At 38.0% G+C, this 24,624-nt stretch overlaps 2 protein-coding genes and 1 long non-coding RNA gene across 7 annotated transcripts in view; 2 read left to right on the top strand and 1 right to left on the bottom strand.

Moving 5' to 3' along the window:
* Positions 1-4,708: 4,708 nt before the first annotated feature.
* LOC108263551 (uncharacterized) lies at positions 4,709-10,934 on the bottom strand. 2 transcript variants are annotated; one of them, XR_008396281.1, is made up of 3 exons: positions 10,808-10,934; positions 5,956-6,095; positions 4,709-5,286 (listed from the first exon to the last, which is right to left on the bottom strand). It is a non-coding gene; the product is annotated as an uncharacterized LOC108263551 (long non-coding RNA). The 2 variants fall into 2 exon arrangements; XR_006982197.2 differs by lacking the exon at positions 10,808-10,934 and adding an exon at positions 8,326-8,666.
* ube2d3 (ubiquitin-conjugating enzyme E2D 3) lies at positions 6,127-15,998 on the top strand. Of its 3 annotated transcripts, none has more exons than XM_017464462.3 (8): positions 6,127-6,284; positions 8,826-8,889; positions 8,976-9,007; positions 10,649-10,726; positions 10,832-10,937; positions 11,603-11,696; positions 12,222-12,270; positions 15,414-15,594. In XM_017464462.3, exons 1-7 carry the CDS (start codon positions 6,261-6,263, stop codon positions 12,268-12,270), a joined length of 447 nt encoding a protein of 148 aa, XP_017319951.1. In that variant the 5' UTR covers positions 6,127-6,260; the 3' UTR covers positions 15,414-15,594. The 3 variants fall into 3 exon arrangements, with proteins under 3 accessions (XP_017319951.1, XP_047010243.1, XP_017319952.1); XM_047154287.2 differs by having other exon boundaries at positions 12,222-12,277; XM_017464463.3 differs by lacking the exon at positions 12,222-12,270 and having other exon boundaries at positions 15,414-15,998.
* A 966-nt stretch (positions 15,999-16,964) lies between these two features.
* manba (mannosidase, beta A, lysosomal) overlaps positions 16,965-24,624 on the top strand; it is an 8,685-nt gene continuing 1,025 nt past the window's right edge. Inside the window, exons 1-16 of one of the 2 annotated variants that reach the window (XM_017464458.3) lie at positions 16,965-17,505; positions 17,957-18,051; positions 18,167-18,272; positions 18,446-18,616; positions 18,704-18,827; positions 20,202-20,371; positions 20,495-20,605; positions 20,683-20,834; positions 21,008-21,125; positions 21,222-21,308; positions 21,392-21,559; positions 22,808-23,026; positions 23,096-23,260; positions 23,372-23,516; positions 24,319-24,461; positions 24,589-24,624. The exon at positions 24,589-24,624 is cut by the window's right edge and continues 222 nt beyond it. In XM_017464458.3, the coding sequence (XP_017319947.2) occupies positions 17,290-17,505; positions 17,957-18,051; positions 18,167-18,272; positions 18,446-18,616; positions 18,704-18,827; positions 20,202-20,371; positions 20,495-20,605; positions 20,683-20,834; positions 21,008-21,125; positions 21,222-21,308; positions 21,392-21,559; positions 22,808-23,026; positions 23,096-23,260; positions 23,372-23,516; positions 24,319-24,461; positions 24,589-24,624 (2,226 nt within the window). In that variant the 5' untranslated portion in view covers positions 16,965-17,289. Of the gene's footprint in view, positions 17,506-17,956; positions 18,052-18,166; positions 18,273-18,445; positions 18,617-18,703; positions 18,828-20,201; positions 20,372-20,494; positions 20,606-20,682; positions 20,835-21,007; positions 21,126-21,221; positions 21,309-21,391; positions 21,560-22,807; positions 23,027-23,095; positions 23,261-23,371; positions 23,517-24,318; positions 24,462-24,588 lie in introns of those variants that run through there. The other variant, XM_047154286.2, reaches the window with a different exon arrangement.

Raw genomic sequence — 24,624 nt, 5'->3', positions numbered from 1 at the left:
ATATCTTAAATGTGTTGATTTGTTTTATTCAGTCAGTCATCTTTATATGTTTCATAAGAACGGCACCAGACAAAAGTTTCAGCATCATCTCCTTGACCAATGCAGATTTGAGATTCATCACTGAATATCACTTTCATCCAATCATCCACACTCCATGATTTGCTTCTCTTTAGCCCACTGTAAGCTTGTTTTCTTCTGTTTAGGTGTTAGTGCTGGTTTTCGTTTGGCTTTTCTATACGTAAATCCCATTTCATTCAGTTGATATCTTATAGTTCTGTCACAGACATTGACTTGTGTTTCCGCCCATTTGTTTTTCCATTTGTTTTGTTGTGTATTTTCTATTTTCAAGGCATATTGCTTTGAATTTTCTATCCTGACGCTTGCCATCTTCCTTGGTCTACCCGTATATTTTCCTTTTATAACCTTCCTATTTTGTTTATACCTGCACCAAATTTTAGACACAGCTGCCTGCGAACAACCAACCAACATCTTTTGCCACACTCTCTGTTGGATTTCCTTCTTGAATGAGTTTTATAATCCTTTCCATTGTTTCAGTTGACAACTCTCTTGTTTGGTCCATGTTTCCTTTCAAAAAGTCTAAAGTTCAGGTCTGTAAACATTATTTTAATGCCTGTAAGCACTCTCTTTTAACTGCAGACTAATTAGAATAGTAGTATTTGGTTTAGAAATGCAAATTACAAGGTGATTCCATAATTTTTTCCTTAACATTGAGTCTATCCATCTTCTATACCACTTTATCCTTTTTCAGGGTCACAGGGAACCTGGAGCCTATCCCAGGCAGCATCGGGCACAAGGCAAGGTACACCCTGGACAGGGTGCCAATCCATCGCAGGACACAATCACATATACACTCACACACCCCTTCATACAGACATTCTACGGACACTTTAGACATGCCAATCAGCCTACCATGCATGTCTTTGAACTGGGGGAGGAAACCAGAGTACCCGGAGGAAACCCCCGCAGCACGGGGGTGCCAACTCCGCACGTACAGAGCCACCTGTGCGTGAGGCAAACGTGCTGACCACTAAGCCACCGTGCGCCTCCTTAACATTGAGTGATATACATAATTTTTGTACTTCCTCTGGAAAAAAATATGCCATTAATTTAAATAGTTTCAATTAACTTGTTTGAGATCCAATTAACTTGAGATTCAATTAACTTGTTTGAGATCCAACACCATCCAATCCAACTTGGGCCACTGTCATGAGCCTGTCAGCAGCACCTGTGAACAAGTAAGGACCAAGACAGACCTATTTTGAAGGCACTACTCAGGCTGAGGTTGAAAGCTGTGGTACAATGGCTAGATCCATGCCAGCCTGGAAAATATCTGTGAAATGGCTGTAGACATAGCATCATTTTGCTCCTCCAAGAAGGAGCAAGGAGAATGACGCATCATTGGGCTATAAAGAGGGCAATTCTAAAGGGCATCAGCCAATAAATTCTTTCTGCTGAGCCATTTATTGTCATTCATTTGCCTAGAAAGCAGTCTGAGCTGCTTTCCGGGTTTATTTTTATGCTTCTCATTCAGAACGCATGCTGCCCGCTCATGTTGAGACGGGAAGTCCTGATGTGGGGATTTCTAACTAGCCTGCTGTTAGAACTAAAAGACAGGGAGTGCTATTCGGCTAAACTAACACTTTGAAACTCTAAAAGATCCTTATGGATTGGCATCCCGTCAGTAGCTACATAAATGATCCTAAGTAGTGTCCTGGCCTGAAATGGCTGGACATATATACATATCTCATACAAAACTCTGAGTGTTTATACTAAAGAGAAACTGTAGGCATACAAATCTCTTCATGTTTACAACTTTGTTGTTTTTTGGGAATGTTTAAGATGTGATGATTTACAATCTATTGGCCCTCTTCTTTGCAGGACTGCTTTAGTTCAGCCACATTGGAGGGTTTTCGAGCATGAACCTGCCCGTTTAAGGTTTTGCCACAGCATCTCAATTGGTTCAAGTCCAGACTTTGACTAGGTCACTCCAAAACTTTAATTTAGCTTTTTTGAGCCATTCAGAGGTGGACTTACTCCTATTCATGTTTTCCACCGGTTATTGCATGTTGCCTAGGCTGAAGCACCAAAGCATCCCCATACCATCACACTTCCACCACCATGCTTGACTGTAAGTATGATGTTCTTTTTGTGGAATTCTGTGTTTGGTTTACGCCAGATGTAACGGGACCTCTGTCTTCCAAATAGTTCCACTTTCGACTCATCAGTCCACAGAAAATTCTCCCAAAAGGTTTGAGTATCATCAAGGTGTGTTTTGGCAAAATTCAGACAAGCTTTAATGTTCTTCTAGGTTAGCAGTGGTTTTCACCTTATCACTCTTCCATGGATGCCATTTTTGCCCAGTGTCTTTCTGATAGTGGAGTCATGAACAGTGACCTTAATTGATGCAAGAGAGGCCTGTAGTTCTTTTGATGTTGTCCTTGGCTCTTTCTGACTTCCTGGATGAGTAGTTGTTGTGCTCTTAGAGGAATTTTGGAAGGCCATCCACTTCTGGGAAGGTTCACTACTGTGTCGAGTTTTTCCATTTGGAGATAATGGCTCTCACTGTGGTTCTTTGGAGTCCCAGAGCCTTTGAAATATCTTTGTAACCCTTCCCAGACTGATGTATTTCAATCACCTTCTTCCTCATCATTTCTGGAATTTCTTTCAACTCTGGCTCAGTGTGTTACTGGGTAAGACCTTTTAACCAACTTCATGTTGTTGGAAAAGTTCTATTTAAGTGTTGATTTTATTGAACAGCATTTGTAGTAATCAGGCCTGGATGTGTCTAGTCCAGCTGAACCCCATTATGAATGCAGTTTCATAGATTTGGGGAATTAGTAACTACAGGGGCAAATTCATTTTCCCACAGGCTCAGTTGGTATTGGATAACTTTTTTTTTTTTTGCTTCAATAAATAACTATCATTAAAAAACTATCTCTTGTGTTTACTCAGGTTGCCTTTGTTTTATCTCAAATTTTGTTTTCATTTGTGAAACAATGTAATATGAAATATACACAAATACAGAAGAAATCAGGAAATCAAATACTTTTTCACAGTACTGTATCTACAAGCTAAGTCTCTTAAATTCTTAGTTAACATGCCAACGTGACTGATATGATAGTTAGCTACTTAGCTCAGATGAAATGGACACTGCACAGACAGAGCTTCTCAGACCAGTTACGGTGCCCTCCACTAATATTGGCACCCTTGGTAAATATGAGCAAAGAAGGCTGTGAAAAATTGTCATTATTGATTAACCTTTTGATCATTTGTTTAAAAAATCACAAAATACTCTGCTCTCATGGATATCAAACAATTGCAAACACAACACAGGTTTATTAATAAAATCTTTTTAAATATAGGTGTTAAATATAGGTGTGCAACAATTATTGGCAGCCCTATGAATTAATATGAGAAAAATATATTTCAAGCATATTAACATTGATATTTGTAATTTATTTTAGTACACCTGGGTGACTAGGAACAAGAAATTTTTTAACCATGACTTCCTGTCTCACAGGGGTATAAGTATGAGGTAGCACATAAGCCAAATTCATTTAGTCGTTCATAACATTGGGTAAGACCAAGGAATATAGCTGTGATGTGCGGTAAAAGGTTGTTGAGCTTCACAAAATGGGAAGTGGCTATAAGAAAATAGCACAAGCATTGAAAATGCCCATTTCCACCATCAGGGCAATAATTAAGAAGTTCCAGTCAACTGGAAATGTGATGAATCAACCTAGAATTGGACGTGTGTCTATATTGTCCCTACAAACTGTGAAGAGGGTGATTTGAGTGGTTCAAAGTATTGACTAAAAGGGTGCCAATAATTGTTGCACACCTATATTTAACAAAGATTTGTTTTTTTTTTGGATAAACCTGTGTTTTGTTTGCAATTGTATTTTTGTGATTTTTTTTCAATCAAAAGGTTAAACAATAAGGACAAATTTTATAGCCTTCTTTTCTCATATTTACCAAGGGTGCCAATATTAGTGGAGGGCACTGTATCCTTCATAATTGCCTGTAACCACAGCTGTCTTGTGACTCAATAATGTGGTAAAAACAAATGTGTTTATAAACACTTCTAAATTTGTCACCCAACAGCACAATACAACATTTTGGGGAAAAAAGTTCTGTCTTGTTCTTAAAATTACAATCGTATCCTGCTTTGTTTTTGCAACCAAGAGGCATGGCTGACATCAGATTGACGTGTATCACTGACGAGGGTGTATAGTGAAAAACATGAGATGAGGGAAATTCTGACTCAGCATGAAAGGAAACAGGGGTCCATTATGTGAAGGGAAAACTGACTCCAGTGTTAGATCTATGTATTAATGGAAATCTATTTAACAGACTCAACAGTTTATGGTATGGCAAGGGAAAAACCACTCGACCATGTTAGATTAAGGGAGATGTGGAATACTATGAGGAGACATCGCTGAGGGAAAAACCGAACTCTGGAGAGAATAAGAGGAAAGTACCACTTACTGTGCAGAGGGGAAAAATGACAATATAAGACCGGTGTCCTGTCAGCATTTTTGTGACACCCTAAATGACCATAATCGATCTCTCTCGCTCTCGCTCTCACTCTCTCTAAGATTGTAAATGTACTTTGACTTGTATTTAAACAAAAAAACAAATAAAGACAAGGTATTTGATGTTTTACCAAATCAACTGCATAGTTTATTTTAAGATAAATGTTTATTTTGAAATTGATGCATGCAACATGTTCCAAAAATGTTGGGACAGGAGCAATTTAGGATTTGGGCATTTCACCTTCTACAGTGCACAATACAATTAAAAGATTCAAGGAATCCAGTAAGATCTCGGTGCGTAAAGGGCAAGGGCGAAAACCACTTCTGAATGCATGTGATCTTCGATCCCTCAGATGTCGCTGTCTTAAAAACCGTCATGAGTCTGTAATGGATATCCTGACATGGGCTCGGGAATACTTTGGTAAGCCTTTGTCTGTCAACACAATTCGCCGCTGCATCCACAGATGCAAGTTAAGGCTTTACTATGTAAAGCAGAAGCCATACATTAACACTGTCCGGAAGTGCCACCCACTTTTCTGAGATGGACAGTAGCAGAGTGGAATTGTGTTTTGTAGTCCGACGAGTCAACATTTCAAATAGTTTTTGGACAAAACATCCGTCATGTTCTCCAGGCCAAAGAGGAAAAGGACCATCCAAGCTGTTATCAGCGTCAGGTCCAAAAGCCAGAGACTGTCATGGTATGGGTAACTTGCACATCTGTGAGGGCACCCTTAATGCAGAAAGATATGTACACATTTTGGAGCAACATATACTACTACTACTACTAAAATTTAAAGCGCCTTTTACAACACACAAGGTCACTTCAGAAATACAACATGCAAATACTAAAACACTTTATATATATATATATATATATATATATATATATATATATATATATATATATATATATACACACACACACACACACACACACACACACACACACACACACACAATTAGTTAATAATGTGTTTTCAGTATATTGCATGGTGAACTGAATTTTCAAACGACTGTTTTTTTGTGGGGTTTTATAGAATAGAATAGAATAGAATATCAAATAATAATAATAATAATAATAAAAATGCTGTACTGTCATGTCATGTCATGTCCTGTGCAGCAGGTGGCAGCAAAAGATTAACATCATCCTTTTATGCGTCATTAAAAGCGGAAGAGTGGTCACCCTAAAGGACATTTTATCTCATCAGTAGTGAAATTATTTTTAAGTAATTGACAAAAACCGGATTATTTGGTATATTAAATGCTCTATCGGTTTTTATTTCTCTGTACTTTAGTTGAGTTACTTCAAAATACCTAAATACATGAAAGCTTCCTAGTTCGCTACGTTTCAGGTTAGCTTTCGGTTTAGGCTACACACTCAGACTGTTATATTTCCTACCTGTATTCTGACAAATCCCGCCTTTAACGCGGCTGGCTCGCTAATAGGGCCGCCTCGTAACGTCCTCGATTGGCGGACCGCCTTTGAGTGTGACCTTCTAGCCAATAGTAGGGCATAATCCGTGTCAATACGAGCCAATCCTAGCAAAGAAAGTGAGTTTTTTTTAAAGGAATACGGGTGGGGAAAACAATGCAGTAAAACTGGGTAAGCATAGCAACAGTCCGCCAAAAGTTCAGCGCGTTAACAGTGGTGCGGCGGGTTTGCAGTGGAGCTCCGTTAAACCACTACGGCTAGTGAGTGGTAAGATGGCGCTTAAACGAATCCAAAAGGTAAGCATTCAATGCGCTAAATATTTCACTAAAGCGTTTTTTATTTTTCTTCTAAACGTTAAAAAACGGTTCATTTGACTCATGGAGCCCAGTAACAAGTGCAGCCTAATGCCTGAGGGATTTAGTTTACAGCTATGCAGCTGTGTATACAGCCGGTTTACACATTTACATATCGCATATATACTTCAACAGGCCCCTGTAAAGAAACGGATAAGCCAGCTGTGCGTTATTTCTGTCTATAATGTGTCAGCACACTTGTCAGTATATGAGACTGCACACACCACAGTCCTGCTGGAGAGGTAAATATAATCTCAGTTCATGTTGGATAAAGGTTTAACAGGATCTCAGTAGTGTCTAAGTTGTGTCATAGTTACCCCTTTATCCATTTTCATACACAGCCTTTCTTAGTGTTCATACAGGCTAGTTTTCTCCCTTCAGCTCCAGCTCTGATTAAAATAGTAAGAAGATCATCTTTCCCCATTCACCCAAGGCTCTTCCTAGCCTATAATTTAAGAAAAAGTTTTTTTTATTTTTTATTTTTAACTCCATATGTTTCAGTTAGTGCTTTTTATCTGCGCTTGGTTGTTGTGATCAACATGTTGATGATTTGGTGAACATCTGGTGAACATGTCAACCTGAATCTCCACATTAAAATCACGCCTCTTGAGTTGTTTTTAGTCCTACAATGTAAGTGCAGTTGCGCAATGCTCAAATGTGTAGAGGCGAATAGTTATGGATATCAGCCAGGGTTGCCAGGTCTGACAAAAATCATCCAAATGCTCAATAAAACCGGCACAATACCAAAACCCAAAACGTTTCCCTTCCGAAATGGGATCATCCAGCATCTTTTACGTAAGTCAGATGCATCGTAATATGTCAAAGTAACATCATACAATAGATTTGAATGAAAGAGTATTAACAGGTAAATAGATTGTTCTCCTTAAAACAAACAAACTAAATGCTTTATACATTTTCTTAAATAATGGAACCTTTTTGGGAAAAAAAATGAAACAATAGAAACCATCACAGATATTCTAATGGTTTCCACTACAAATACTATTACAAACCAACAGCTAACCATTTAAACCATTACCATTATTGGTCCTTAATGGCTATCCACTAGACATAACATGCCACTAATAGAAGGCAACAAATTACCAGTAGAGACCCACAGGGACCATTACAGTTTCCATGAAAACCAACACAATTAACATTATAACCATTACAAATTCTATGAGGGTTTCTATTGTTTTTTGAGGGTTTTTTTTTCCAGCAGGGAAAGTAAATCAGTAATCTAGTTCACGGATTCAAACTGTGATACATTTATAGATTAATATACAGAGATTAGGAACCGGAGTCGCTGTAGGAGAGCTTATGTGGCTTGTGGTGCAGGTGATAATATTTTCTACTGTATATAGTTTTGAATAACTACAGGTTTTCCTGAACTGAATTTGTTTCTTTCTTTTAGTTTCACATATCTTAATCACAAGTAAAGTTTTGGCATTTTAAATTCTGGTTACCCCCAGAAGTGCAAAGTGAGAAAATCATTCCAGTTCCACTGAAAGATGGTGTGCATATCTCTGCGTTTATAACCTAATCCATGTATGGGGAAAAATGAAATTACTGCTGAATTTAAGAGTTGTATGTTTACAATGGGAAATTGTGGGAGTTCTCACTTTGATCATTGTCATAACCATCATTCTCTGTCTCATCACCTGAGGTTAAAGTAATTCATGGCATTTAAATAATAATAATAATAATAATAATAATAATAAAAAAGGTTTCTTCTCAGAGACAGCAGAATTCAAATTGCAGTTGCATCTCCAAGAAGTGACATTTAAAATATAGACACAAAAGCAACAGCAACAACAACAACAAAAAAAACCCTGATCTCTGTTCAGTCTAACATCATGGGGAAGTAATTACTGAGCAGTATGTTCATTGTGTAAGTGCTTTTCTCTGGTTTCATGATATGCAGATGCATCATGGAGTCAGTATCTGATCACAAACGGAATTGATTAGAAATATAGAAATGTAATACCTTGATCAAAGTGTGAAATTCACTGTTTGAGGAAAGTTCCCTGAGGTTTTTGGGAAACCATGGACCTGGCAACACAGATGTCAGCCGTCTAACTCGGTGACCTCTCGCGCCAATCCTGTATACTTCAGGTGTCGTCCCACCCACTAGCAAAAATAAACGTTGCAGTTCTCGCTCGCCAATGGAGCCAGACATGCTTGTGGACTTGCTTTGGCTCCATTCTACCCTCCTCTATCCCACGTGACCTCCAGTACCTAAATATACACTAATGCTAACACACACGTACACCCACAGGGCTCATATTGCTACAGTCATACAGCAATTATCATTACAACAGCTCGTGCCTTTAGTGATCTTATTAGATCTTAATAATGCATTATTGGAGTGCCCTACGTTGCGTCGATGAGAACCTAACAAAGTGCATTTGTCCTTCTCTCTGTCGCTCTCTCTCACACACACAAACACACGTATTTTCCATCCCTTAATCACTTGTTCTTTTGTAGGAACTGACTGATTTGGCCCGTGATCCTCCAGCACAGTGTTCAGCAGGTCCAGTTGGGGACGATGGTGAGTTCCCAAGCCCCAAACGTGTTGAAATTTGAAAGTGGCTCCATTGGTTTTACACAACATGAACGTCGTTCTTTTTGTTTCAGTATTTCATTGGCAGGCTACAATCATGGGTCCTGTGAGTATAACTACATCTCATCCTATAAAGCTATGTCAGTAACAGTAAGGCCTTATAGGGGCTTTAACCGGTTTAAAAAAATATTCGTAATATTTTGACAGTAAGACGTAACAGAAGCTAAACTCGAACGGTTTTACTTTATTTGTAAATACAGGGCATGATCAGTCACACTAACTGAAGATATGTTTCTTCCTCTCTGTTTTCATTGTTTGCTAGTCATTATCATTTTGGTCTGAGGTGAAGGTTTGAGTCAAGTATTTGCAGAAGAAAAGTGGGTATTTATTAATCATTGGCAGGTTGCTGATGGATTTTAATGTTAATTAAATGGCTAACAACCGGGTTGGACAAACATTAGTGAGATTCCAATATTTGGACTAGAATTTAGTCAATATAAATAATTAATGGGAAATTATAGATTTTAACCTTTATGTAGTGTACTATATGCTCAGATTGTGAGCCATTTAGGATCCACTCAAAAGTAAACTTTTTGGAAGACCTAAAGAATGTTCTACATTATAACTATTGTCACTACTGTATAACTATTGATTAAAGGCACCATAGTGAATCTGTCAATATATTTTTAAAAAATGTTGTATAGACTGTTTTTTTTTTTTTTTAATGCCAAATCAAATGCATCAGTGCTTACAAAGCCTTTGACAGGCAGAAGATAAGACACAAAGATATAATGCTGGATGGCAGGTGAACATCTAGAAGCCTTATTTAAAATTTTTGATATATTTTAATTTTTTATCACACCTCATATATTGCATCAGATGGAATAGGTTATCTTGGGTAGTTATTTTTTGTAAACCCACATGTTATAGACTGGCTATTTTTAACCTGACTCGTAGAGATGCGAATGGGAGAGGTTTTTTTTCAATGCAATGTCACTCAGCTCTCGGTATTTTACATGCACGGATATCCAAAAATTGACCAGTGAACCAGTGAAATCCAATCTCTGTGAACCTCTGTTTATAATCGTTTAAAATAAAAGTTTTTTTTGTGATGACCAACCCCCCCCCCCCCCCCCCCCCCGGTTAAGATATGCTGTTATAGACATTCCGTTTGTATACATTAAAAAAAAAAAAACGACAGATTTTCATTCATTTGCACAGTTCAACTGTGGGTTAAATTGAAATTCAAATTAGAAGTGCAAATATTGTTTCTATGGGTGGTAAGAACATTTGAAGATGCTTTTTTTTAAAACCAGCCCTACACAGAACATTTATAAATGCGTAGGTTCAAAGTTATGGTCACTTTTTTTTTTTTTTTTTTTTTTTTTTTTGCCCAAAAGGCTTGATCTGAGAAAGAGGGTAAAACATAAGTCATGCAGCTGCGCTGAAATTGACACATCAATACAACATTTTCATAAATAAAATTAACAACTTATAGTATTTGTGGAATTGTAGATGTTGAGAAGTGCTGTGTGAAATAACAATAAAAACATATGATTTATTTGTTTGGTTAAAAACAATGGTTTTTAATTACTCAGAGGTTCATTTAGATTTTGATGGTTTTATATACAAACACGCAAAATTGTATGCTATTTAATATAGTATAATGACTGTGTTAACATGTTGGAGCTACATGGGATCCTTATTTTAGTAATTAATATGAGTAACCTGACCTGTTTGCACGTAGAACGAGAGTCCCTATCAGGGTGGTGTTTTCTTCCTGACTATACACTTCCCAACAGACTACCCCTTCAAACCTCCAAAGGTAAAATTCTGAAATTCTGGTTGTATGTTCAATATGCCTGCATATTATTGTCATGTGTTGACATTAAGGTTTTGGCCTTACCTGCTTTTACTGTCTTTTGATTAGGTTGCATTCACCACGAGAATCTACCACCCAAATATTAACAGCAATGGCAGCATCTGTCTGGATATCCTCAGGTCCCAGTGGTCTCCTGCACTTACAATTTCTAAAGGTACAAATATAAAGATATAAATATAGGTTAGATATAAACTTAAGGATTATTGGCACCCTTATTGAAATGTAATGAGACATAAAGGCAGTTTCCCTTTGCTCCACTCTTCTGGGAAGGCTTTCCACTAGATTTCGAAGCGTGGCTGTAGGGATTTGTACCCTTTCAGCCACAAAGCATTAGTGAAGTTGGGTGCTATTGTTGGCTGAGGAGATCTGGGGCACAGTTGGTGGTCCAATTCATCCCAGAGGTGTTCAGTGAGGTTGTAGTCAGGACTCTGTGTAGGCCACACAAGTTCTTCAACTCCAACATTGGCAAACCACGTCTTCATGGACCTCGCTTTGTGTACAGGCACATTGTCTTGCCAGAAAACGTTTGGGCCTCTTAGTTCCAATGAAGGGAAATTCTAACACTACAGCATACAAAGACATCCTATACAATTGAGTGTTTATGACTTTGTACACAGTTTAGGGAGGGAGCACATATGTGTGTGGTCAGGTGTCTACAAGCTTTTGGCCATACAGTGCAAGTGCAGTAGGTTTTATCTGTATTATTGGGTGCCAATAATTCTGGAACTGTAAATAAATTGTATATACACCTAGTCCTAAACATGATGAGTTCTGAGGTGTTTTATTGTGACTTAATCTTTTTCTCATTTTTTCTGGTAGTTCTCTTGTCCATCTGCTCACTCTTATGTGATCCAAACCCAGATGATCCTCTCGTACCAGAGATTGCACGAATCTACAAAACAGACACAGAAAAGTATGTACTCTCTTGTACAGAGACTCGCTGACAAATATAACACATGTAATCTTGTTGAAAGCTGATCACTTGCGCCCATTATGTTTTTCACACGCCTCTGTGGAATACTCTGTTCTGATTGGTCAGTCGAGGCATTCAGCGCTCTGTTATTTCTGTCATTACTAAAGTACAGACCACTGAATCTGTTTAATTAATCCTGCCACTGTTCCATATCTCTTATGTCATGCCAAAGACAGCTGCAGTTGCAGCCACAGTTCAATTCAATTGTACTTAAACTTTTCTCATCTCACTTTCACATACATTGAAATATCGAGGGTAATACTATAGAGTTTTTATTTTACTTGATGAAAGTTTGATGTAAAATAATTTAAGATTCCATTCAGTTTCATTTCCATATTCTGTTTCAAACGATTACATGTAATGAGTGGTATAATGCTTTGAAGCCCACTACCCTCTCGAGGATTGCTTTGGGATAATGTCCATCTGTCTGTACGTTTTCCCTTATATAAAACACTGCCTTGGCAGGTACAATAAAATGGCAAGAGAATGGACAGAGAAATACGCCATGTTGTAGGTGAGGGGTAAGAGCCTGTGCATTTTGAGCAGAAATGTAAAGATAAAAAGAGTGGTGTTGCTGCATTGATTCTGCTTCCTGTGTGGCACTGCATGAATGTGTGACCATTGCTAATATACTTTAATGCAGATGATTTGTTCTGAACTGAAATCCCAAGACCACTATGTCTGGCCACTTCCTATTACCCTCTATAATTATATAAAATAACTATACAGTGCTGTGAAAAAGTATCTGATTTCTTCTGTTTTTGTGTATATTTCATACTAAATTGTTTCAGAAATTAAAACAAAATCTAAGATAAAAACAAAGGCAACCTGAATAAACACAAAATACAGTTTTTAAATGATAGTTATTTATTGAATAAAAAAAAAAAAGTTATCCAATACCAACTGAGCCTGTGTGAAAATATATTTGCCCCCGTAGTTTCTAATTCAACAAATCTATGAAACTGCATTCATAATGGGGTTCAGCTGGACTAGACGCAACCAGACCTGATTACTGCAAACCCTGTTCAATCAAATCAACACTTAAATAGAACTTTTTTTAACAGAATGAGGTTGGTTAAAAGGTCTTATCCAGTAACACACTGTGCCAAAATTGAAAGAAATTCCAGAAATGATGAGGAAGAAGGTGATTGAAATACATCAGTCTGGGAAGGGTTACAAAGCTATTTCAAAGGCTCTGGGACTCCAAAGAGCCACAGTGAGAGCCTTTATCTCCAAATGGAAATACTTGACACAGTAGTGAACCTTCCCAGAAGTGGCCAAAATTCCTCTTGAATGAAATTTCAATTGGATTGTAAGGAGTGGTATAGATTCCGAATGAAATGAAAGAGCACAGCAATTACTCCTCCAGGAAGTTACTATAGAGCCAAGGACAACAACAAAGGACCTACAGGCCTCTCATGCATCAATAAAGGTCACTGTTCATGACTCCACTATCAGAAAGACACTGGGCAAAAATGGCATCCATGGAAGAGTGGCGAGGTGAAAACCACTGCTAACCTAGAAGAACATTAAGACTCGTCTGAATTTTGCCAAAACACACCTTGATGATACTCAAACCTTTTGGGAGAATGTTATGTGGACTGATGAGTCCAAATTGGAACTATTTGGAAGACAGGGGTCCCGTTACATCTGGTTAAACCAAACACATCTGGAGTAAGTCTAACACAGAATTCCACAAAGAGAACATCATACCTACAGTCAAGCATGGTGGTGGAAGTGTGATGGTGTGGGGATGCTTTGCTGCTTCAGGACCTGGGTGACTTGTGGCAATTGAGGGAAACATGAATTCTGCTCTTTACCAAAAGAAAATCCTAAAGGAGAATGTCCGGTCTTCAGTCTGTAAGTTGAAACTCGCATGCAACTCGATTGTGCAGCAAGACAATGATCCACAGCGTAAGAGTAAGTCCTAGTCCTAGAAGTAAGTGAAAGACTGATCTCCAGTTATCTGAAACGTTTGGTTGCAGTTATTGCGGTTAAAGGTGGTACAAACAGATTTCAAGTTTAAGGGGGCAATTACTTTTTCACATGGTTGATAGCTGTTGGATCATTTTAGTTATTTATTTTTTGCTTCACTTAAAAAAAATTAAAAATAAAAACTGTATTGTGTGTTTATGCAGGTTGCGTTTGTTTTATGTTGTATTTCGTTTAAAGATCTAAAACTATTTAGTACGAGATATACACAAATAAATTATTCACAGCACTGTAAGCAAGCCTGTAAGCATGGTCTCATGCTTAGTCAGCCAACTCAGTGACCCAATATTGACAATTATCTTTGACATTTGAACTTGATATGACTGACATGTCTGTGTTTTGTAATATTATTAATACAAATGACTTGATGCTTAGCTGCCAGTGGCATATTATTGATCCTGTAAAATCCAATTTAGGCAGTGATTGTGGCAGATTTTCTTTCATGATGTCAATAGTCTGACAGTTTTTTTCAGTGCAGAATATGAGAATTTATGTTTAATTATTTCCTGCTTATAGTGAAATACTTTAAAGACTCATAAACAACTGTTTTTGTCTGTTGGATGTGTAGATGCTAGCCAAATCTGCAGCATATTGTGAGATTACAGCAGGGTAGTCGAGGTTTTGGTACAAATCCAAGAGTCAAAACTGCTGACGGTCACACTGATGTACACAATGAAATATAATTTTTTTCCCATAATGGTTTCTGTAATACTGAGGAAATGTAAGCAGATAATTATATATACTTGTTGCAAGTACTCCTTAAACACTACCATACCAAATAGTTTGTCAATATGCTATTGGTGTCCTTATTAGTTAAGCATACTACTTATTTTGCATTATGCAGTTTGGGATGCAAAAATATTAAACAGTGGAAAAGATGCTCCTGAGCTGCTCAGAGTCGACCTGACAATCATGTAACGGTAATTCGGTGATTAGGTACGTTTACATGCAACCAAATATTCCGTTAGTAATCAGATTGATGGGTCAATCAGATCGAAAAGCCTTCCTGTAAACACCTTGATCGATCTGATCAAGCTCGATCCGAATGAAATTTCAATTGGATTGTAAGGAGTGGTATAGATCTGAAATAATCCACTAAATAGGACATAGGACACTTGCCATGTAAACGCTTGAACACACCTATTTTCCCAATCGGATTAAAAAATACCTTGCGCACATGCGCTATGCAGTGGTGCATATGTTTGTTTATGTCATGCAAAGAAGTTTTGTTTGGATTATATGTAATGCGCATGTAAACAAATATTTGGATTGCAATGTTTAGGGTACATATAAACATTACTTTCACAATACGCAGTCTTGTGATTGAAAATGGGCGCATGTAAACGTAACTAACGTGAGAGCCTAATCTGATGGCTCTGACAACCATCAGATTATGCACATGTTTACTGCTTTTTACTTTGTGTGACTTGACTAAGTGGTGTATTTTAAAATGATATACAGTGTATATATAAATAAATTTCTTCCTGGTTTATTTGATTTGTCAGAAAGTTGGAGGAACCTGTATTCCTCAAAAATGGATTTGTATCAGATCGACACATTCACGTAGTGTACCTTTTAAAACGGATAAAGTTTTCCTGACATTCAGACTGATTATGCTGAACATTCTGGCACGGGATTTATAATGCTTTTTTGTCTTTTTTGCAGATATAACAGAATAGCACGGGAATGGACACAGAAATATGCCATGTGATGTTGGCAGGACATATTTACAAACTGTTCTTTATGCTCTTGTGTTTGATCACTGTCTTAACGCCATTTCATCACATATATCTCGTATGGAGAAAAAGTCTGCAGTTGTCTGCTCAAACAAGACTACAAGAAGACCTGCAGGAGTTGCCATTTTTCAAATATCATGTGGAACTCATTCATCAAGTGGAGTCTTTACTCTGCTCCCTGCTTCTTTGTCTTGTGGTCAATACGACAGTTATTTACTCTGAACTCTTGCCTCATGCAATCTTTGTAAGAGCACAGTGTTGGCCTACTCAGGCAGAGGACTGTAGGCTATGCTACTGCTTCTTCCAGGCTGCACTGCATGCCAACACAGAGTGAAGGCCACTTGTGGCGCAGTATTGGGATTATCAGATGCCTTTTTTTGGGTTTGCTCATTCAGCAAATCTGAGATCATTTCTTGGCCCAAGCTTTAACATCTGTAGCAATGAAATGCACCTCTGTCAACTAGTTTAAATGTCCTGCTTTTAATTTTTCCCTTAAATAAAGTTACATAACTCATTTGTGTTTCGGTTCCATGTTTGTGAACTCAATTATGAAGCATAATGTAAAATTATTCATTTCTATTTACTGTATAAGTTCCCCAGGGCCTGTTGCAGTGTGTTGATTACATTTTACCTTTACAATTAGATTAAATCTGTAACTTTTGTCAGCTGTTTCAAATAATTATTCTTCAGATCTGGTAGTCTTCCTATAGCAGCAGTAGTTTTTCTTGGATAATGAATAGACAGATAAGTTGTGAGCAGACGGTTGTGTTTCTGCTGTTCATGTCTCCCACCCATTTTGTTAATTTCGGACATGTAATGTTAATATTGTTTTACCCAGTGCTGTACTTATCCCCCCCCAAATCTATCCACAATAGCAACTGATAGTGTGTAGAGTTTGACAACTAATGTGCAATGTGCAGAACACTTAGTTTATCACAGAGTTGATAATTGATTTATTCTTTAACAGTATAAATATTTTAAATGGTGTAGTCTTGACTTTCAGCCATTTGCTGTCACACGATGGCAGCAGTCTAAAAGTACTGTACTTAGGCATTTTCAATAACAAAACTATGTAGTCATGTAGTGATGCTGACTGTTGAATATTACAAGCAACTCCACGCAGTCATGCAATTGAGGAACAAATGTTGTGCAAGTATGGACACAATCAGTAACTGCACAGCAAAGCAGTTACCGAAATAATTTGGTTTCATCAGCAACCTCGTGGAACAGAACGGTCCGTTCAGTGCCCATTCAAGGAACCACAACAGTTTGCTTATATAATCATTTACTCATCAGTAATCATTTGCCAACGCATTTTCCGACAATAAACTAATGGCAAATACTCAAAAGGACAAAAACAAATAATTGTTTATTTATTTCAACAATCTGGTATCTTAAGTTTTGTTGTGATTTATCATGTATCTGTAAAGCCTGTTTACGCTCTCCATCCTGCGTTATTTGAACGCATCCACCACGTTCAAAAGACTCCGAGATGTAAATATGACGCGGGTCAGAATTTCTACTTGAAAACGCTTCAAGGCTCCTTTAAACGCTTATACATATATATTACACACTATATCCGTGAAACGCTGCGTCTTAATTTGTCTTATTTTTTGAATAACGGTTTGAACACACTGAACTGGAGTGTTATTTGGGTCTGCGCAGTCATGCATCTATCAGCTGACTGCGTGTGTGATTGTAACTTCCGGGCTGGTCAAAAGTACTAAAAACGTCACAATCCTGATTTTATAAGTAAAGACGAGATGGTTTACGTGTGGTTAGCACTTTAGTATCAGACATTAACCATGTGGAACAAGTCTGGACCTACTTATGTGTTTTTCTGCGTTTTCTTAGCATTTCCCGCGTTGTTTCTGAGCAAGGTAAGGTGTCAAAGTTCGGGGGTGTATGAGTTGCTGCTGGACGGATCATGGAAATTACAGAACTCTAATGGTTCAGTCTCACTCAATGCACAAGTACCCGGATGTGTCCATACAGCATTGCAGCAACAGCAGATTATTGAGGTAATGATGCATCAGTGAGCTTACATTTGTATTATTATTATTATGTTTAGACATTAAGTACAAATTTAGTTTAAAGTTGCATGAAACATATTGTTTACTCTTAAAATAGTTTTGGTGTTATACATACAGCAAAGTCTAGATGAAAAGTAAAATATGAGAAAATACTGCTCAAATCCAAGCAAAATCTACTGATCAGATCAATATAGGTGGACTAATATTTTAATGTGCAGTGATTGACAGCCCTCTGTCCAAATCTCCGTGCCTTCTACATCACCAAAGCAAAATCTAAATTGTCTTAAAAAAACAACAAACTTAAAAGTAGATCTGTCAAGTTAGCAACCAAGCATATAACCCAAGACAAATCCACCCAGCACGGTCTCCCACCCCCCCTTAACCGTGGATAATCAACGATCCTAATAAATAACTGTGTACTACTTTAAATGCCCTATAGGATCCATACTATCGGTTTAATGACCTGGTCTACAGATGGATCTCTCTAGATAACTGGACGTACACCACTTCGTTCTCTGTGCCTGACCATGTCAAGTATGTTATCCTACTGTACTATTAGCCAACTTTCTGTATTAACTGGACACAAGGTTGCCAATTTGTCAGTGACTGCTTGCTGTTGAAGTTTGTCTTATACTGTGTGCTTCAACAGAGTGAGTAGGAGAGCTGTTCTCACATTTGAAGGTGTGGACACAATCTCCACTATATCTCTAAATGGAGACGTCATCGGAAAGACGGACAACATGTTCCGGAGATATGTAGGAAAATACCTACTCTCACACAAATCCTCCAAATAATGAATTTTCCCCAAACAATTGTTTTCATTTTAACACCCTGATTAGCTGAGAACATGATATTTTAAAATACTAACACATCAAACAAGTGATAATACAGTGACTGCACAGTACAATATTTGTACATTAATTCTCAGGACTTTGAGGTTGCAGGACTACTTAAGGATGTTAATGTTCTGAAAGTATGGCTCATGTCAGCCGTGACCTACGCAGCAGAGCGAAGTCAAGCCCACGCTTCATACAAAGTCCCCCCAGAATGTCCTCCTGCTGTACAGAAAGGAGAGTGTCATGTAAACTTTATTCGAAAGGTATATTAAAACTAGATGTATGATGTTAGCTCATACTAATTCGTCTACAACAGTGAGATATAACTGTGTTGATTTTGTGTGTTTCAGGCACAGAGCTCATTTAGTTGGGATTGGGGGCCATCTTTCCCCACTCTTGGCATCTGGAAGAGTGTTCGTCTACAGTCTTTTCTTAACCTTAGGCAGTTGAGTTTCATCGCCAATCCTAAATATGGTACAGTTTACAGGACTTTTGTTAAGACCATGGTTTTCTCTTAAAATCCATACTGCATTAGAAGTGTGACACTTGGGTTGATAAAGTAATCTGGAAGCGTGTAGAATCAGTGGTGTTTATTTGGGCAGTCGTAATCGTAGTTCATAGCAAAAGTCACATTACAAGCTGACAGGGTTAACAGAGGAATGAATGTCCATGATCATAATCAGTTCTATCCTATCTAGAGGATAGAGAGCCCAGTGTAAACAAAGGGGGGAATTTGTATAGGGGGGAATATGTGACAAAAAGTCTCTGTTTAACAAAGTTGTTTTTAAGATATATGGAACCAATTTTTTTTCTATCTTTAATCAGCAGATACTTTTTCTGTTTATTACAACTTTATTACTTACACTTGTATATACAATGCCCTCCACTAATATTGGCACCCTTGGTAAATATGAACAAAGAAGGCTGTGAAAAATTGTCTTTGTTGTTTAACCTGGAAATGGTCATTTTCAATGCTTGTGCTATTTTCTTATAGCCACTTCCCATTTTGTGAAGCTCAACAACATTTTGCTGCACATCACAGCTATATTCCTTGGTCTTAACCATTGTTATGAATGGCTAATGGAATTTGGCCTATGTGCTACCTCATATTTATACCCCTGTGAAACAGGAAGTCATGGTTGAACAATTTCCTGTTTCATATCCATGACAGCAGAGTATTTTGTGATTTTTTTGTAAACAAAAGGTCAAAAGGTTAAACAATAAAGACAATTTTTCACAGCCTTCTTTGCTCATATTTACCAAGGGGGCCAATAGTAGTGGAGGGCACTGTATACTTATCACATACACTCACCGGCCACTTTGTTCATGCAATTATCCAATCCAATCCAATCCAATGCGTAAAATTATGCAGACGCAGGTTAAGAGCTTGTTCATAAAATATCAGAATGGGGAAAATCTCAGTGACTTTGGCATGGTTGGTTGTGCCAGATGGTGTGTTTTGAGTATTTCAGAAACTGCTGATCCCTTGGGATTTTTATGCACAACAGATTTCCCTATTCTGATATTTGATATGAACATTCAGTGAAGCTCTTTACCTGCATCTGCATGATTTTATGCACTGTGCTGCTGCCAAATGATTAGCTGATTGGATGAATTGCATTAAAATACTGGTGTTCCTATTAAAGTAAACGTGAGATATTCAGTGGTGTATATACATAGTAAAATTATAACATTAACTAAATTTTGTCAAACAAACTCAGAAAGAATGTTAAATATTGTTCTCTTTCGCACTCCCTGGGGTCCACCCATGTCTCCCTCTCTTGCTTGCTCGCTCTCTCTCTCTCTCTCTCTCTCTCTCTCTCTCTCTCTCTCTCTCTCTCTCTCCAGACTCTGTCCTGTCATGCTGGACTGTGGAAGTAGAGTTGTTCTTTGATGTCACTACAGCCTCACTGGGTGCTGTCCATGTATCTATGCCACAGTTACAGTCAGAGGTGAATGTTCCTCTTTTTCTCAGACCTGAACGAAGCAACACATCCGTACTCCTTCAGATCAACCAGGTAAACAAAGAACCTTACCTTAATTAAACCTATGTCAGATTGGGAGTAAGAAAATGCAGCAGCGAATTATATTCTCTAAATTCAAATTATTTCACTAAAATGGAATGCAAAATCTGTTTGAAGAGTGTTACAGTTGATCTGTGGTGGCCCTTTGGACATGGACAACAACCTCTGAAGTATGTTCTAATAGATATCAACATGGAGAGTGGAGAGACATTTCATGCAGAGAAACTGGTAAAAAGAGCATAATCTGTTTGTTTTTATTCCACTTTTACTCAAGTTCTTTCACTCACTTTGGTTTCTGGGTACAGATTGGTTTCCGTACTGTGGAGTTGGTACAGGAACCTATTCCTGCTTCTCCTGGCCTCAGCTTCTACTTCCGTATCAATGGGCAACCCATCTTCCTGAAGGGCTCGAACTGGATTCCGGCTCATGCCTTCCAAGACCAGATTACTGCAGAAAAGTAAGACTGTTCACACTTTCATAATCCAGTCTCTCTCAAGAATCCACCTTTTCATGTTACACTTCCTATGACAATCTATTTAGCCGGGGATACGAGATATTCCCGGCTAACATGTAAACTCGCATGAGTTCTTTTACTCTAACCTTGTGATTGTTTCCTTCTTCGTTTGTTAGTTTGACTCAACTGCTTGTGTCGGCACAGATGGCAAACATGAATGTATTGAGAGTGTGGGGAGGTGGAATCTATGAACAAGATCTCTTTTATATTCTGTGCGATCAACTCGGCATCATGGTATTCATATTCTTGCATTATGATATAGGTCTACTCTCTGCTCATTCCTTGTTATTTGAGATTTGTTTCTACTTCAGGTTCTGTATCTGGTTTTAGGTTTGGCAAGACTTCATGTTTGCGTGCGCGCTATATCCTACAGACCAAGATTTAATTGAGTCGCTGCGAGAGGAGGTCATTCAACAGGTAGATACACACTCATCCCCAAACACAGCAATCCTTAAACCTTCAAATTTGCACAATTAATGGGCTCATGTGGTGTAACTCAGGTACGACGGCTCAAGTCTCACCCCTCCGTGGTCATCTGGAGTGGAAACAACGAGAATGAGGCGGCTATAGCAGCCGATTGGTTTTCTATTCCTCCTGCTGAGAAGCCTCGCTACGTAAAGGACTACATTCAACTGTATGTGGAAAATATCAGAGAGATTGTACTGCAGGTGAGATTCAAATTTTGAGTAGAATGCTTTTTCCTTAATAATATAATAAATGTATATCACATTAAAAAAAAATATATACTTAAAAATTAAAACATATATTTACCAACAATATTTTGATGTATACAGCGAGCTCCCCAGTGGTGCAACAGGAAAGTGCTGATCACGGTGACACCAGCCAATTGTGCGCATCTCTGAGCTCGTGTGTACAGAAGAGGGCAAATAGCGTTTTCCTGCCAGTGTGATACACTGCCTTGCATGAGCAGCAGTTTGTGGGCTTCATGGGCTTCACCCTTTCCAGTCGGTAGCTGTCATATGATGAGGGAAAGCTGGTTGATGAGTGGAACTAGGCAGATGACCAGAATTGAGGAGAAAATGGGGACAATCAGAAAAAAAATTATATGTATTAATATATTGTCGGTCTTAATATATTAGAATATATTGTAATATAATAATGATCATCATAGAAACACATTTGCTAGACATATGGCCTCTCTAAAGATAAAGTAAAATGTGTTAATTTTATTTCTTCAGTTATTTGTCTTTCCTTTTTATTATATGTTATTTATATGGTAATATATGTTATGTTATATTATATATATATATATATATATATATATATATATATATATATATATATATATATATATATATTATACCTAATGTAATTATATATTTGCATAATTCTAAATATGCTGAAAGGAATTAGTTATAGGCTACGCAGTGTAGAAATGACCATAGTTCCATCTATATTAGGAAAATAAAATTCCTATTATTTTTTTTATATCCTATATCAGGACACATCCTTTGTTTTCCTATGGGGATTATTGGAAACAATCATAGAGTGATTTGATTTCTTTCTTCTTTGTTTTCTTTTTTAATTTTTTCCTTATTTTCTCCCACCCATCAGGCATCTCTCCCCTATCACATAACAGCTACCAACCAGGAAGGGTGAAGGCTAACCTCTGAACTGCTGTTGCTAGTGTCTAGAACTAGTGTCACTGTTAATCACCCCTCCCTCACTGAAAGCACGGTCAATTTTGCTCTCTTGTACTACCGGTCACCAACGTCTGTGGCATCATTGGGATTCAAACTTGCTTTTCTGTTGCCCCACTTGGAGCCTGTGATTTGATTTCTTGAATTTGCTTACACTGTTTTCTCTGCAGGTCACCGGAGACTCTGAAAATGGTCTTTTGACAAAAAATGGTGAATAACGATAAACTTCTAAGGTTTACTTCTAATTCATTTTAGGAGGACAGCACAAGACCTTTCCTGGTGTCTAGCCCAACCAATGGTGTGAATTCTGAGAAAGAAGGCTGGGTGGCAAAGAACCCCTATGACACTCATTATGGAGACGTCCACTACTACAACTACCTCACTGACTGTTGGGACTGGAGGACATTTCCCCACGCACGCTTCATCTCTGAGTACGGTTTTCAGTCCTGGCCTTCACTGTCCACCCTCAGTAAGGTAAAACTTCTGGATACACGTGGATACACTGTGTGCCTGTGCATGTACATACTCTGTTAATGTTAACAGGTGTCAGTCGCTACAGACCGGGATTTCAACAGCACGTTCTCGCAACATCGACAACACCATGAGTCTGGAAATCTGCAGATGCTTATGCAAGCATCACTACATTACATCCTTCCCAACAACACAGACCTCAGGCAAAGATACCAAGACACTATATATATCACGCAGGTGACAATACAAGACACGCACATCGCATTTCAATCTCATTGATTAAAAAAAACGGGAGTATATGGGTAAACCCAAAATAATATACACAAACATCATGTTTGGTCTGTGCAGGTCATGCAGGCCCAGTGTGTAAAAGCGCAGACGGAATTCTACCGCCGCAGTCAGAGTGACATTGTTAAGGGTGAAGGGCACACCATGGGTACCCTCTACTGGCAGCTGAATGATATTTGGCAGGCACCCTCCTGGTCCTCTATAGGTTAGTGTGGCAACACGCACCACGGCCAACACAATTATACATATTATAATATGCACAGTCTCCTCCGAAACTATTGGAACGGCAAGGACAATTAATTTGTTTGTGCTATACACCAAAGACATTTGTGTGTGAGATCAAAAGATGATATGAGATGAGAATTCAGCTTTTATTAACATAATAGGAGGGTTAAACTGTGGAAGTCATTTTGACCTATAACATAATGGATATAACTTTTTTTCCCCCCAACATAATAGGAGGGTTAAACAGTCAAAATAACAGGACACATCTGGGTATCAAGAAACACCTGTCAGTCACATATTCCAATATTTTTGCTTGCCTACAAATTGAGTGTTCTGATACAAAATGTGCTATGTTTTATGTTTTAACATGTCTACATATAGCTTCCTGGGATAGGCTCCAGGTTCCCCCGTGACCCTGAAAAGGAGTAAGCGGTTGAAGATGGATGGATGGATGGATGGATGGATGTGTACATATAAATATCGCATAAATAGCAGGAAATAAAAACCGAAATTCTAAACTCTGAAATTCTAAACTCTCTTCTTATGTTCATCTTTTGAACTCAAACCCAAATGACTTCAGTCCACAGGAAAAGCAATTGAATTGGTCTTGCTGTTTCAATAGTATATACTGTATGATAATGTATAATTGTAACAGTTACACATACATATCCATAAGATTAGAGCACAACATTTTTGCTGTTTTATGTTACATAATGTACTGCACATGTGGTGTGTGTGTGTGTGTGTGTATGTGTGCATGCGCATGCATGCGTGTGTTTTAGAGTTTGGTGGAAAATGGAAAATGCTTCACTACTTGGCTGTGCATTTCTTCAGTCCTCTCATATCAGTGGGGGTTGAGGATAAAGGAGACTTGCTGATCTATGCTGTCTCTGATAGGAACACAAATTACACTCTGAAACTCACTGTAAGAGTGCTCTTTCTTTCTTTGTCTCGGGGACCTTAAATTGAATGTAAATCTTACATTTTTAACAAATTGATCAACCTGGATTTTCTCTCTTTTCTCTCTTTGAATCCATGTTGGCTGCCTGAAGGTGAAATTATACCAGTGGAACAGTTTTTCTCCTCAG

The sequence above is a fragment of the Ictalurus punctatus genome, chromosome 3 (genome assembly GCF_001660625.3).
Source record: "Ictalurus punctatus breed USDA103 chromosome 3, Coco_2.0, whole genome shotgun sequence".
In the NCBI taxonomy this organism is placed as follows: Eukaryota; Metazoa; Chordata; class Actinopteri; order Siluriformes; family Ictaluridae; genus Ictalurus; species Ictalurus punctatus.
This window is presented reverse-complemented; position numbering and strand designations above follow the sequence as displayed.